This window comes from Calypte anna, chromosome 3, assembly GCF_003957555.1.
Source record: "Calypte anna isolate BGI_N300 chromosome 3, bCalAnn1_v1.p, whole genome shotgun sequence".
NCBI classification, from domain to species: Eukaryota; Metazoa; Chordata; class Aves; order Apodiformes; family Trochilidae; genus Calypte; species Calypte anna.
In genome coordinates this window covers 83083178-83096181 of record NC_044246.1, presented here as the reverse complement: position 1 = coordinate 83096181, position 13004 = coordinate 83083178, and the positions used below count along the sequence as shown (strand labels likewise).

The 13004-nt window shown below is 38.4% G+C and overlaps 1 protein-coding gene across 1 annotated transcript in view; it reads left to right on the top strand.

Moving 5' to 3' along the window:
- The window catches only part of MDN1 (midasin AAA ATPase 1), a 101051-nt gene that overhangs the window by 77778 nt on the left and 10269 nt on the right, over positions 1-13004 (top strand). Inside the window, exons 78-93 of the mRNA XM_030447151.1 lie at positions 926-1041; positions 2212-2691; positions 3225-3451; positions 3822-3965; positions 4193-4365; positions 4739-4900; positions 5033-5170; positions 5365-5506; positions 6071-6243; positions 6454-6597; positions 7279-7414; positions 8006-8328; positions 10784-10945; positions 11305-11406; positions 11693-11894; positions 12499-12669. Of these exons, the coding sequence (XP_030303011.1) occupies positions 926-1041; positions 2212-2691; positions 3225-3451; positions 3822-3965; positions 4193-4365; positions 4739-4900; positions 5033-5170; positions 5365-5506; positions 6071-6243; positions 6454-6597; positions 7279-7414; positions 8006-8328; positions 10784-10945; positions 11305-11406; positions 11693-11894; positions 12499-12669 (2995 nt within the window). The remainder of the gene's footprint in view (positions 1-925; positions 1042-2211; positions 2692-3224; positions 3452-3821; positions 3966-4192; positions 4366-4738; positions 4901-5032; positions 5171-5364; positions 5507-6070; positions 6244-6453; positions 6598-7278; positions 7415-8005; positions 8329-10783; positions 10946-11304; positions 11407-11692; positions 11895-12498; positions 12670-13004) is intronic.

Genomic DNA, 13004 nt, shown 5'->3' with positions numbered 1-13004 from the left:
ATAAAGCCTGACGGTTTATGAATGAAAAATATAAGTTCAGTGAATTAAGTTAATGATCTGGTTCAATGTGAGGTATCTTTCATCCAAACAGATCCCAAGTGGCTGTTTTTCATGCATGAATAAAACTTCTAAAATGCTGAATCAAAACTTGTAAGGAAAACCAAACTAGGATTAGCTGGTGCGAATGAAAAAGTCAGTTGAGATTTATATTGGGGCATAACTGGAGCCTGTCTCTAACACAAAAATTGTCCATATGTTTCCTTGCCTAAAAATTGGTCTAAAATCACTAGCAGGAACAAATAAGCTCTGGCAAATCAGTACCACTTTTCCAGTACTCCAGGAAAAAGGGATCTCTTCCTGTTGCTTTTCTTCTCACTGTGCTTCACCACTTGTTCTACAACATGATCATGTCAAACATCACAGCTTATAATGACCATAAATAATATAATGTAGCTGTGATCAGTTTTGCTCTGTGTTGTGAGCATTTATGCTAAGCTTTAAAATGGAATCCCTTCTAATGAAAGGATTGAAAGTAATTGTCAGTAGGTTTTGTAAAATGAATTATGAAAGTTGTTTTTGCAATGGTCATGAATGTAAAATTCAGGCTGGTACTGCTTTACATTTTAATCATCATTTATATAAGGTAGCTTTACTACTGGAACTAAATTCTTTATAAGAAATGCTCCCGAGGAGTGGAATTTAATACAACTGTTGTTGCAGAAACTGCTTAACTAATTAAATTTCCATGCAGGGTGTCTGCGGAAAAACTAGGTTTGGGTAAACTGTAATAACTATAATTTTTGTTTGCATTTTAAGACTTGGTCATTTAAACCATAACCATTCAGCCTGCTCAGTGAAATGTAATGGAAGCATAGAGAATGTTGTTGCTGATTCATTTAACTGTTCCCTCCCTCTTATTCTGTAGGACATTGGACTACGTAGCATTGAAAGATGCAAAGGGTTCACTGCACATCTCATGCAGACACTTGTCAGACAGAGACAATCTCTTACTGCAGTGACAGAACAGTGGATCTTACTGAGGTATTTTGCAATTTCTGTTGACAAAGAGCTTGACTATAAGAAATTCAATTCAAGAAAGATTAAAAATAAGCTAACAGAAAATAAAATTCTTCCCCCTGCTTCCCTATTTCTCTCCTCCCTTTAATTAAGCCTAGAGAGAAAAGCTTTAAGGGGTGGGGGAAGGATTTAGATATTGTTTATCTTCTAATTGCAGCTAATATTTTGGAATCAAAATAATTTGGGGAAAAAAGGTTGGCATACACGGAGACCACAAAATAATTATTCTTGTTAATTACACAGTTAAACCTATAGATTGTTAAATATTTCTCACTTGGTGTTGGCCTAGGTTAGTTTTGTCTTGTGTTCAAGTTGTTGGTTTGATCTGGAGCAAATGAGTGTGGATGGCAATTTAAGCCAAAATTAGAAAACAGCTTACAATGAAAAATTCTAGGAAGGTGGGTGGTACTAGATCTTGTGTCAAAACTGTGAAAGAGGAAAGTGTATAGGAAGTATTTCTTACTTGATGTGATTTTTCACTCCATTTCTTGACTTGTCAGTTTCACTGCAAACTCCACTTCCTTCTGCATATTTGTGCTCATCACTGACATAATCCCTAACACTTTTTGAAGTTAGGTCAGGTGCTCTTTCCTTTGTAGAGAGAAGGAAATCTACAAAGAACCAAACAATAAAACCCAAACAAACCACAAAGCCAACAAAAGCCCAAGATGCAAACTACTCATTGTCACAGTTGCTGGAGTAGTGAAACTTCTGAGACACTTATCTGCATTGCTGTGACTTTGATGGCAAACCAGATTAATCATTTATTGAAAGCTGGTTGTTACGCAGCCTTTTAGAGAATGAAGGTTTGTTAGAACCTAATTTGCTTTTATAAAGGTAGAAAATTTTATTACCAGACTGGAGTTCGAGGGTTGTATGGTGTCAGTTCTGAGAAATATCACAAAGCCTTGTTTTCAGAATGAATCAAATATATACAATGGAGAGAAAATTTCACTAGATAAACGACACTTTAAAAAAAAAAAAAAGACTATCATTTTAGTTTTACCAGGAGAAGTTTTCACTTTCAGTAAATCCATATTAACTGGACCTTTGAATTTAGTCTGAAGGCTGAGCTTGTGAAAGGGAAGCATAACATAGAACTGTGATTGTAACTTTTTCTTCTTGCTTAACTAGGAACCTTCTGAATTGTCTGGAAGAAATAGATTCTAGGTTGGCTGCTGACAGAGAATATAATGTAGCATTTCCTCCTCAAGACAGCATTCAACACTGGACTGACAAAGTGCAGCAACTTTCCATGCAGTGCGTGATGTTTCTTGAGGAACTGTCTTGGTTTATACAATGCTGCCCAAAAGAAGAGTTAACAAAGTGTGGTGACAGTGAAAGGACAGATGTCAAAACAAACGTTTTGCAGAGTTCAGAGCCTGAAATGAGAAACATGTTTATGGGAATACCTGACCTAATTCCCTCAGAGCTGAAATACTTGTCTCCAGTAGCAACTGAGCAACTGCCTCCTGGATGCAGAATGCGAAATAAGGACCAGTTATGGGTCCAGCTAGCTACACAATTGACTGCAATGCTGACAAATGTGAAGGCAATGAAAGCAGAAGTGGACAAAATTAGAAAACAGTCAAGTGAGACCCTGTTGTATTCCTGGTGAGTTCTACATGTGTATGAAATAGAGTGTTTTATGTTCGTATAAGAAGTGTGAAGCGACCTTGAAAATGTTTGCCTATGCAAATGTTGAAAAGCTTCCATTCTCTTTTTCTTGCAAAATGCAGTGTCTGGATTTTCCAACAAATGTATATATCTTCTCTCACTCTCCTGGCAAATCAGAAAAAAATTGGTCCATCTCAAGCTTCTCAGTTTGACTTCAGTCTGCTGGGATTTCATCCCCATAGCTCCTTAGGTAGTGCGATGAACTTCAAATGCCCGCTTAATGAGGAAATTCTTATTTTAAAATTAATCTGTAGCATAAATTATGATAGTAATAATCAGCAGTATTGTCCTCATTTTTTCTCCCCTTCAAGAAGTGGGAGTGCAAGTAGCACATGTGTTTGTTGTTAAACTTTTCATTTAGTATGGTCAAGACAGCGATCACTTGCCTGCCCCTCATGCATGCCCCAAGAAAAGGTTTAATCTTAATGGAAGTGTTTGTTCTTACAGCATTATGGTATTTCTTGTTACAGGAGAGATTTTGAAGTTTGCACATCAGCTGTGAGTTGTCTGCTGGAAGTCTCAGCTCAGTTACAAGGCATAGAGTCCCTGTTTCTTCCGAGTGGAGAAGACAGACAAGCTGCAAATCAGATGACCCTAATCAGGAGCCTTAAGTATATACAAGAAGAAGTTCATAATACTTCTGCAGATTTCACAGCCTGGAGAACACATCTTCTTGCTTCCATCTCAGATTGCAATGGTAAGGACAGTTTTTCTCTATGGGTCTTACTATATAGATAAAAGTATTAGAAAGATAAAAGTATTCACTAGTTTGGTTATTGCAGAAGATGGCTCCGTGTTCATTTGGATATCCAGAAACAGCTGATGAAATTCAAACTTGCAAAAATGAGTCCAGACTTAATTTCTGCAATCATAGCTTTTTCCCTTTTATCACTGCTGATGACAGTTCTTACACCATAGTTGTAGGTCAGGATTAGCAAGGAGTTTTTGTTAGAACTATATAGTAAAAATTGCCTAGTGTGCTTATCATGCTCCTTGCATAAGGGAAACATAGTAACATGTAATTTAATGTTTTTCTTTGTAAAACTGCCTGTTTTGTGGTTCAAAAGGAAATCAACAGAAAGATGAAGAGTTTGTGGAACACTTCTCAGCAAAAGTGGAAACTGTTATCCACCTTGTTCTGTATGCCATCCAGTGTTTGGTAGAAAGAAAACAGCAAGATGGAGAAGAGGAAGAAAAATCTCCAGAGGAAGGTAGTAAGATTGTTACTTTACTTAAGGGGAAGGAGTCTAAACTATGAAGAACAAAAATTCCTTAAACATAAAAAATCCCTAAACCTCTGTAGCAGAGGTACCAATACACAAAAAAATAGCCATTTAAGTTGTCTATTTAAAGAGATAGGATATTTCTACATTGCTTGCTATAACATTTTTGGAATGTCTGACTTGATTTCCATAATTTTTTTATGTCTTTCAAACAGAGGATGCAGCCTCATTTGACGTGATTAAAGCAGGACATATAACTAAGCTTTTGGATGAAGATCTCTCTGCTGATTTGGATTCTTTGCATCTGCAGAAAACAATTTTGGCAGTTTCAGAACTCCTAGAGAACTTGAAATCTTATCAGAAAGCATACACTTCAGATAAACATAAGGTAAAACTGTTCTTCTCAAGAGCTGTTGGCATAGGAGTCCCAAAAAATTTGGAATTGTGAACTTTGGTGGTTAAAACTGCATTGCTTCTTATTGTCCCAGTACCTTAGAACTGGAAGCATCTGAGAAATTATGGCCAAAGGTACTTCTCTGTAGTGCAAAAGCCAGGTGTTCCTTTAGTAAAAAGGAAAAGTTTCAAGCTTTGTGAAAATCTAGAAAAAGCTCTGGAAACTTGAAAAATTGTAGTGATGCTCAGCTACTGATATCTCTGGTTTAAGCATGTTTTCATTCTCTGTCACTACCCTCTCTGGGCTGCATCTGAGTGTGTATATAATCATGTTTGACAGCTGGTTTTGTTGTTTGTTTTAACTGCAGATCTTCAACCAGTCCTGCTATTTGTTGGTTCGTCTAAAGCCCATGCTGTGCAAGTACTCAGACCTTATCCTCTTTTACCTCACTGTTTCACTGGCATCTCACAGGAGTACTGGAAAATTGCTTTCTGTTCTGACTAGCATTTTTACAGAGCTTGCCCAAAAGGTAAGCTATTAGAGGTAGCACTGGATAAATTGTAAGCATATATTTCATGTATATAAAAGTCTGAAGTAGAAACTAAACTGAAAGATGTGCTTACTGTTACAGAAAGTTTTGAGTTTCTGCTTGCCTTTGTAGGGGTTTTGTCTGCCAAAAGAATTACTTGAAGATGAAGCTGGAGAGGGAGCAACACAGTTTCATGATTATGAGGATGGTGGCATGGGAGATGGGGAAGGCCAGAAGGATGTGAGCGACAAAATAGAAAGTGAAGATCAGGCAAGTGTTTGGGTTGTTCTTGTTCAAATAAAACTGAAAAGCCCTTGAAATCCATGCTATGCATGTTTTGGGTAAAAGAAGCACAAAGCTGGCTTTTCTCTTCTCATATAAGCTTATAAATTAGTGTTGTGGTACTTTAAGCTTTAATATATAGGCAAGATCGATTGTAATTTTTGGCTTTAACATTAATTCAGGTAGAAGACAGTTTTCAAAAGGGCAAAGAGAATGAGAAAGAGGATCAAGATTCTAAACCAGACATTGAAGGGGAAGACAATGCAATCGAAATGTCAGAAGACTTTGAAGGAAAAATGCATGATGGAGAACAGGATAAACAAGGTTTGGTCCTTCCACTATGGCTAACTTAAAACAAATGTTATGGATCAGTCCAGTAGTGGTTGATGTCAGTATATGCTTCATTTATATAAAAGTAAGTTCAGTGTTCAGAAAGGGAGTAGTGCCAATTTGTATGTGAATACTAAGAAGTACTAATATGAACACTAAGAAGTGTACAAAGAAAACAGTGTCTCTGTCCTTTCACTGTGATGGTTTTGGAATGAAGGGAGCTGATTTCTTTCTTCCTGTTGTGAGGTAACCTCCAGATGCATTTTAGAATTAGTCACTGATTTTGTGGAGATGTTAAAGATTAACAGAAAACTTGAGAATTTGGCTGTAGTTAACTTCAAAACATGACTCTGTGTGTCCTTATATCCAAGATAACACTATGAACCGCATAATTAGGAACTTGCTCTTCTGGGCACTAGTGCATGTGGGGTTTTTTCTACATTATTCAACAGCATAGGGGGATGAAATTAAGGTTCTAAGTATGATTGCTTGTTTGTTTCTGAAGTTAACAAAAAAGCTTTATCTCTCATGCTGAAATACATTCTGAACTGTATACAGAAAATGATGAAGACTCAGATGAAGAGGAGGAGCTGGATAAGCAGATGGGAAATCTTGATAATGCTGAAGCTGATGATAAACTGGATGAGAGACTTTGGGGAGATGACGATGAAGATGAGGATGATGAAGATTCCAGTAGTAAACCAGAAGAAACTGGACCAGGAATGGATGAGGTAAAGAGAGAGGGGGTGGGAAAGAAGAAGATTAAAGAAATTAAACTGTTAACTTGATGTGACCTACACTGTGAACTCCCTTGCATAGCTCTTGATATATCACAGGGTTTTTTTAGTATTGTATTTTTGCTGTGGGAAATGGTGTCTTGTTCCTGATACTTTGAGAAGTGGTAGCATAATTGAGTTTCTTTTGGATTTGTTGGCTAATAGGAGGATTCAGAGCTTGTTGCAAAAGATGACAATTTGGACTCAGGAAACAAGGATAATAAAAAGCAGCCTCCCAAGAATGAGGAGAAAGAACAACAAGAAGAGGACAGTGGAAACAAAGAGAAAATCCATGAACAAATTGATGAGGTAAAAATTATTTGGAGTACAGAGAATATCTTGCTGTTAAACCATATTCTTCAGAGTTTGAACCATATTTCCTCAGAGTTTGAGATGTTCTTTATTTAATATTGAAGTGCACTGCAAAAAATTAGTTCATTTAAGAGCTGAAAGTAGACCATATTGTATCCATGATATTATACATGTGTTTTGTGATCTATAATCCAGAAAGAATTTTTGTTTGCACTAACCTAAACTGGTAATGGCTGCCAAAACAGGCTTTACACTGAACTAATGCTTTGATAGACAAAGCTTTAAAATTCTGTTGTGTTTCAAAACAGAAACAACTCAAGTTAGTCTTCCCAAAGAGCTGTATACAGTGTGCTTGAGGATTCTGCATAGTATGCAAGGGTGCATTTTCCATCTACAAATCTTTCAGCTAGAAAAACTGGATTCTGAACACAAAACATGCCATTTTAAGAAGTGGTAATTTATGTAAATGCATTTGCCAAAAATAATCTCTTTCTGCTCCTTATACATGAAGATTTGTACCACTGGAAATCTGTTTTTGCCTGATCAGAATGTAGTGTTCTATCCAGTATTTCTGTGTTGTATAGAATTCAGTACTACCTTATTTCTCATTTTTGCCTTTCCCCCCACTTAATACATTTCTGAGTTATTTGTTTGTTTTCCCCATTCTTTTGCTGACAGCGTGAGTATGATGAGAATGAAATAGATCCTTACCATGGTCAGCAAGAAAAGGAGCCTGAAGTTGAACCTTTGGATCTTCCTGATAATTTGAACCTGGAAAATGATGAGAAGAGTGATGAGGAGGGAGAGGATGAAGGTGCAGTTGAAAGTCTCTCTACAGATTCCTAGATGAAAGCCAAGTGGAAATAGGGGCAGAACAGTCAGAGAATGAACTCTTCTTTATAGACAGAAGAGGTTGTGGTATTATAAGAATCTGTAAATTCACTTCTGTGTATTAAGATTACCAAATGCATACCAGATAAGAATTCAACATTACAGCATTTTCTTTCACATCCCTTTCATGCACACAGTGGAGCAGGCTTTCTTGTGTTACTCGTGATACAGCCTAACATGGTAGAAGAATCTTATTTATCCAGTTGCTTTCATGATTTCAGGGTTTTTTTAAAAGCATTTGGACTTGGGGCTGATCAAAGTCAACTAACCTTCACGATTATTAGGTTAAAGGAAGTTAATAGGAATTCATCCTGCTGTGTTGTTTGTTACAAACAAATTGTGACTTAAGAGGAATTACCTGCTATGGAAAAATCATAAATACTATCTATAGAATTCTTAGTGTTTTCTTTAAGATTTTGCTGATCAAAACAAAATAGTTGGGCTGTTTAGTTTGAAGTATCTAGCATTCAGTGTAATATTCACTTTGTATACCTTTCTGAATTTTTTAATCCAGAAGAAGAGAATGCTTTTGAAGTAGATGAAAAACCTGTTGATTTAAATGAAGCAGAGAAGACAGAAGAACAGAATGAAGAGGATACTGGTGACACAGAAATTGATGATCAAGATGCAGAACCAGTTGAAGAAGGTGCTTCAGAAAATAAAGAGGAGAAGGAAGGTGAAGAGAACAATGATGCTGATGATCAAGAAGAAAATGCAGGAAACACTGAGGATGCAGCAGAAGAAGAGGAGGAAGAGTCACAACCACCTGATGAGGAAAAAAATGAATCTGCTGAAGATAAGGGAATCCCTGCTGCTGACCAAGGCCTTCAACCTCAGGTAGAGAATAATAAATAAAAACCTGATATCCTTTTTTTAATATATTTTTTAATTACCTTATACAAGACTTCTAAAATTAGTATGTTTGATACCCTGAAACTAATTACTGTGTGCAGGTTTGGGCACCACAGTACAAAAAGGATGTAGAGCTACTATAGAGTGTCCAGAGGAGGGCTATGAGGTTGGTGGAGCGTTTAGAGGGAAAGCTGTATGAGGAGTGGCTAAGGCACTTGGTCTGTTCAGCCTGAAGGAGACTGAGGAGAAACTTCATTGCAGCTTCCTGCTTCCTCACTAGGGAAGGAGGAGGAGCAGGCACTGACCTCTTCTCTCTGGTGACTGGCAATGGAACCTGAGGGAATGTTAGGGAGATGTTCTAGGGGCAGTTTAGGTTAGATATTAGGGAAAAGTTTTTCACCCGGAGGATGGTTGAGCAGTGGAACTGGATCACCAGGGAAGTGGTCACAGCACTAAGCCTGCCTGAGTTCAAGAAGTGTTTGGGTGATGCTGTCAGGCACATGGTGTGATCCTGGGCATGCCTTAAAGAGGGACAGGACCTAATGATCTTTATGGGTCCCTTCCAGCTGGGCAGATTCTATGAAATTTGACATTTGAGTATGTATTTAGTGAGAATCTTCATCAAGATAAGAGATGTGCTTACTATTAAACTGATGTGTCTCTGTCATCTCTATTCCTGCTACCTTCTCCTAGAACAGATTAAACTATTTCAGTTGGAAAGGACCATCTAATCCAACTGCTTGACCAGTTCAGAGCTGACCAAAAGTTAAAGCATGTTTCTAAGGGCATTGTCCAATAACCTCTGAAACACTGACAGGCTTGGGGCATCCACCATCTCTCTAGTAAACCTATTCCAGTGTTTGGCATCCTCTTGGTAAAGAAATGCTTCCTAATATCCAGTGTAAACCTACACTGGAACAGCTTTGAACCATTCCCACACGTCCTATTGCTGGATATTGGGGCTCACCACCTGAAGAACTCAGCACCTCCCTCTCCATGTCCACTCCTCAGGAAGCTTTAGAGAGTAGTAAGGTCACCCCCCTTACCTTCTTTTCTCCAAATTAGATCAAGCCCACAGTCCTTAGCTGCTCCTCATAGGACATTCCTTCCAGCTCTAGCACCAGCTTTGCTCTCCTCTGAATATATTCAAGGAAGGACCTTCACATCCTTTTTAAACTGTGGGGCTCAAAAGTGCACACAGCACTTAAGGTGGTGAGGCTACATCAACAGTGAATACTTGATTGTTGATAAATACATTGAAATGTCCCTAGAATTGAGCCCTGAGGAACACCCTGGTAACCAGCCAGATATAGCCCCCTTCTCTGCAACCCTTTGAGATCTGCCCTTCAGCTAGTTCTTTACCCAGCACATCAGTGTCACGGTTTAACACTGGCCCGGCGATTAAACCGAATAACAGACGCTCTCTATTAATCTCTCTCTCCTTGATAGGGAAAGGAGAGAGAATAAGGGAGAGAGACTTATGGGTTGGAAACTAAACTACACAACTTTAATGAAACAGTAATGATAAATAGGTAAAATTACTAAATATATACAAATATACAGGAAAATGGAAACCACATTCCTCCCCCCTCTCCCCCAATAACTCTCACGTCACCACCGAGGCTGCAGGGCAGCCCTGGGAAAGTCCAGGCTGGACTCCTGGAGTCGGCAGCAGTCGGGAACTGGAGGCAGGAACACACAGATATGGGCTGGCACGGATCAGGACCACAGACAAACGAACAGACGGGATCCTTCCAGGATGCCGAGAAGGAAGGGAAGCAGGAAATCAGGAAATCCAGAAATCCGGCTTGGCCCTCGTGATGTCTCAAATTTATACTGAGTGTGACGTATATGGGATGGAATACTCTGTTTGGTCAATTCTGGCATCTATCTTGTCCGTTCCTCCCTAAAGGAGGGCTGCAGGTGGGACCTCTTTATTCCTTCTGGAGGGTAAAATGTTTTCCTCAGAGCTGAGCAGTGTCCTTGGCTCTGCACACCAGTCTCTAGCAGTAACTATAAACATCAAGTGTTATCAATCCTAGAAGCACACACTGTCTGAGAAACTTGCTGTTAATTTCAGCAAATGCAACTACTTACAAGAGACTTAGCTAAAAGCAAAAGTACAAAACAGAAAATCACCTTTATCCTGGCCCAAACCAGGACAATCAGGAACCTCCTCATTTCGCAGCTGGACTGCTTGTCCAGAAGGATGCTGTGAGGGGCAGCATCACAAGCCTTAGCAGCATCCAGAAAAACTACATCCACCACCTTCCCTTCATCCAGTAGGCAAGTGACTTTGTCATCAAAGGATATAATATCACTTGTTCCTTGTGAGCCTGGGTTGACTTTGCCTGATGGTTCGATCATTAGTCAAATGTCTTTCAATAGTACCCAGTTCCCAATGTTTTTTTAATATTAAAATAAACTGGCATTATTTCAGGAAGAAGAGGGTCAAGATAATTCAGAGATGGATGAAGAAATCCCCAAACCTGAAGAAAGAATGGAGCATGAAACACAAGGGCACACTGGGCAAGAAAACCTGCAGAGTGACAGTGCTGTTGAGCTGGCTGGGGAGGCATCAGAAAGAGACCAGTCTAAAGAGGTAAATTACATGGATGTGCCTGAGTTAAAGATGCTGAAATTGTGAAAAAGCTTTCTAGTTACAATCAAGAAAGTGCTGCCATGTTTTTAAGAACAGCATATAAGAATAAATTCTTAGGACACCAATTATAAATTCACTGAAAAAACCTGAAGATCATCATAGAAGTGAAAACTGTGTGGTAACTTTAGGCGAATTGTTAAGCAAGAGTAATACTTGGAGTTGTGAGCCATTTATCATTCACAATAGAAGGTAGCACAGCATTGCAGCTTACCTTCAGAAAACTGTCTACAACAGCCACTATTTCCAGTTACACTTGTAATCTGTTTTTAATTATTTTTATTTTTGTGTGTGTGTCTCAGGAATACGGAAGTGGAGCTGCAAGTGCAAATCAATCAGAAGGCCATGAATCCACACGCATGGCCCGGATGGCTTCTCAGAAGCAAAGCAGAAAAAATACCCAGGTTCATCTCTCTTCTTGTTTGTTTTTTGTTTGTTTGTTTGCTTGCTTGTTTTCGGTTTTGGTTTGGTTTTGGTTTGGGGTTTTTGGTTTTCTGGTTGGTTTTGGGGTTTTTGTGGGGGGTTTTTTGTTGTTATTGTTGTTGGTTTGGTTTTGTTTTGGGGGTTTTTGTTGTTGGATTTTTTTGTTGTTTGCTTGGTTTATTTATTTGAATGTCTTCATACTAACCAGCAATCAGTCTTTGGTTGCACTTCATGTGGAGTTCATGGGATTAATTTGTTCTTTTTCAGAGTTTCAAGAGGAAGCCTGGTCAGGCAGACAATGAGCGCTCAATGGGAGATCACAACGAGCACGTCCACAAGCGACTGAGAACCATCGAGTCCAGCAGTGAAGCAAAGCAAAATACAACTCAGCCTAAACAAAACGTGGAGGAGGCTGATGCTTTTGAACATATTAAACAAGGCTCTGAATGCTATGATGCTCAGACTTATGGTATGGTGATATCTCTGAGTGCAAAGAGCTGTCATTGAAGAATCAAGCCCTGGTTGATTTGAGTTTAACACTCCTTGCTTTGTTTTAAGATATAGCACCATTTCACTACAACGAATGCTACTTTCTGGCAGCCAGATTCAAGCCAGTGATAACATTTTCTTAAAAACTGAATTGAGTCTAAAAATTTATCTTAGTTAAATAAATATTTAAAATCTACTAAGTCTGTTATCTCAAAATCTGACTTCAAATACTTTGAAGGCCATACTGCTTACCCCACATAAAAAGTATTTAAGATAGCACAGCAGGTTCTTTATTCAATGTCAAACAAATTGATGTCTGTTTTAAAATATTCCTCTAATCTAAATGTAGTTAAATATATAGCTTTCTCTTAGAGTAACCAGTCTATTTTATTAGCCAGGTTTTCAGGGCAATAACTCACTGACACAACATGGAACAGCACAGATAAAACTGATGTTTGAGAGAGTAGCTCTCTTTTAAGTTCACTAAAAACAGATACGCAGTGGCCTCAGAATGCATTATTTTTTGCAACTTCACTACTTTTCCTTCCTCTTTCCTTTTAATAAGTATTGTTGCTTTTGTACAGATGTAGCTAGCAAGGAGCAGGAGAAACCTGTTATGCCACTTGAAGAAAAGGAAGAGGGAGATACTGAAGATGCAGCTATGGAAACAGAAATGCAGAACAATGAGGATCTCAGAGCAGTAGACACAGAAGAGCTGAAGCCAGAAAAAAAGTCTAATCTCAATAAAGCTCCTGGTACAATAACTTTAAAAACATTTTAAACGTACACTGATGTGCATCTTTAAATTAATATGTAGGTGTATTTGCATGTAATGGATGTGTATACATTTTATAAGACTAAAGATAAGTCCTCTTAATTGACTTCTCAGAGCAGTATTCTAAGGCCTGCCTAGTGAGTAGCATCAGCTTCTGCTAAATTGCTTGAGTGACAGAAGGGTTTGCTGCTTTCTTTATGTCTCTGTATCTGCTTCTTTGAAGAAGTAAAAAGCAAACATTTTGCTGCCTTTAGATACAATGCCAATTAATTTAATTAACTGGCACATAACAGTGCATCCCAGTGTCATCAGCAT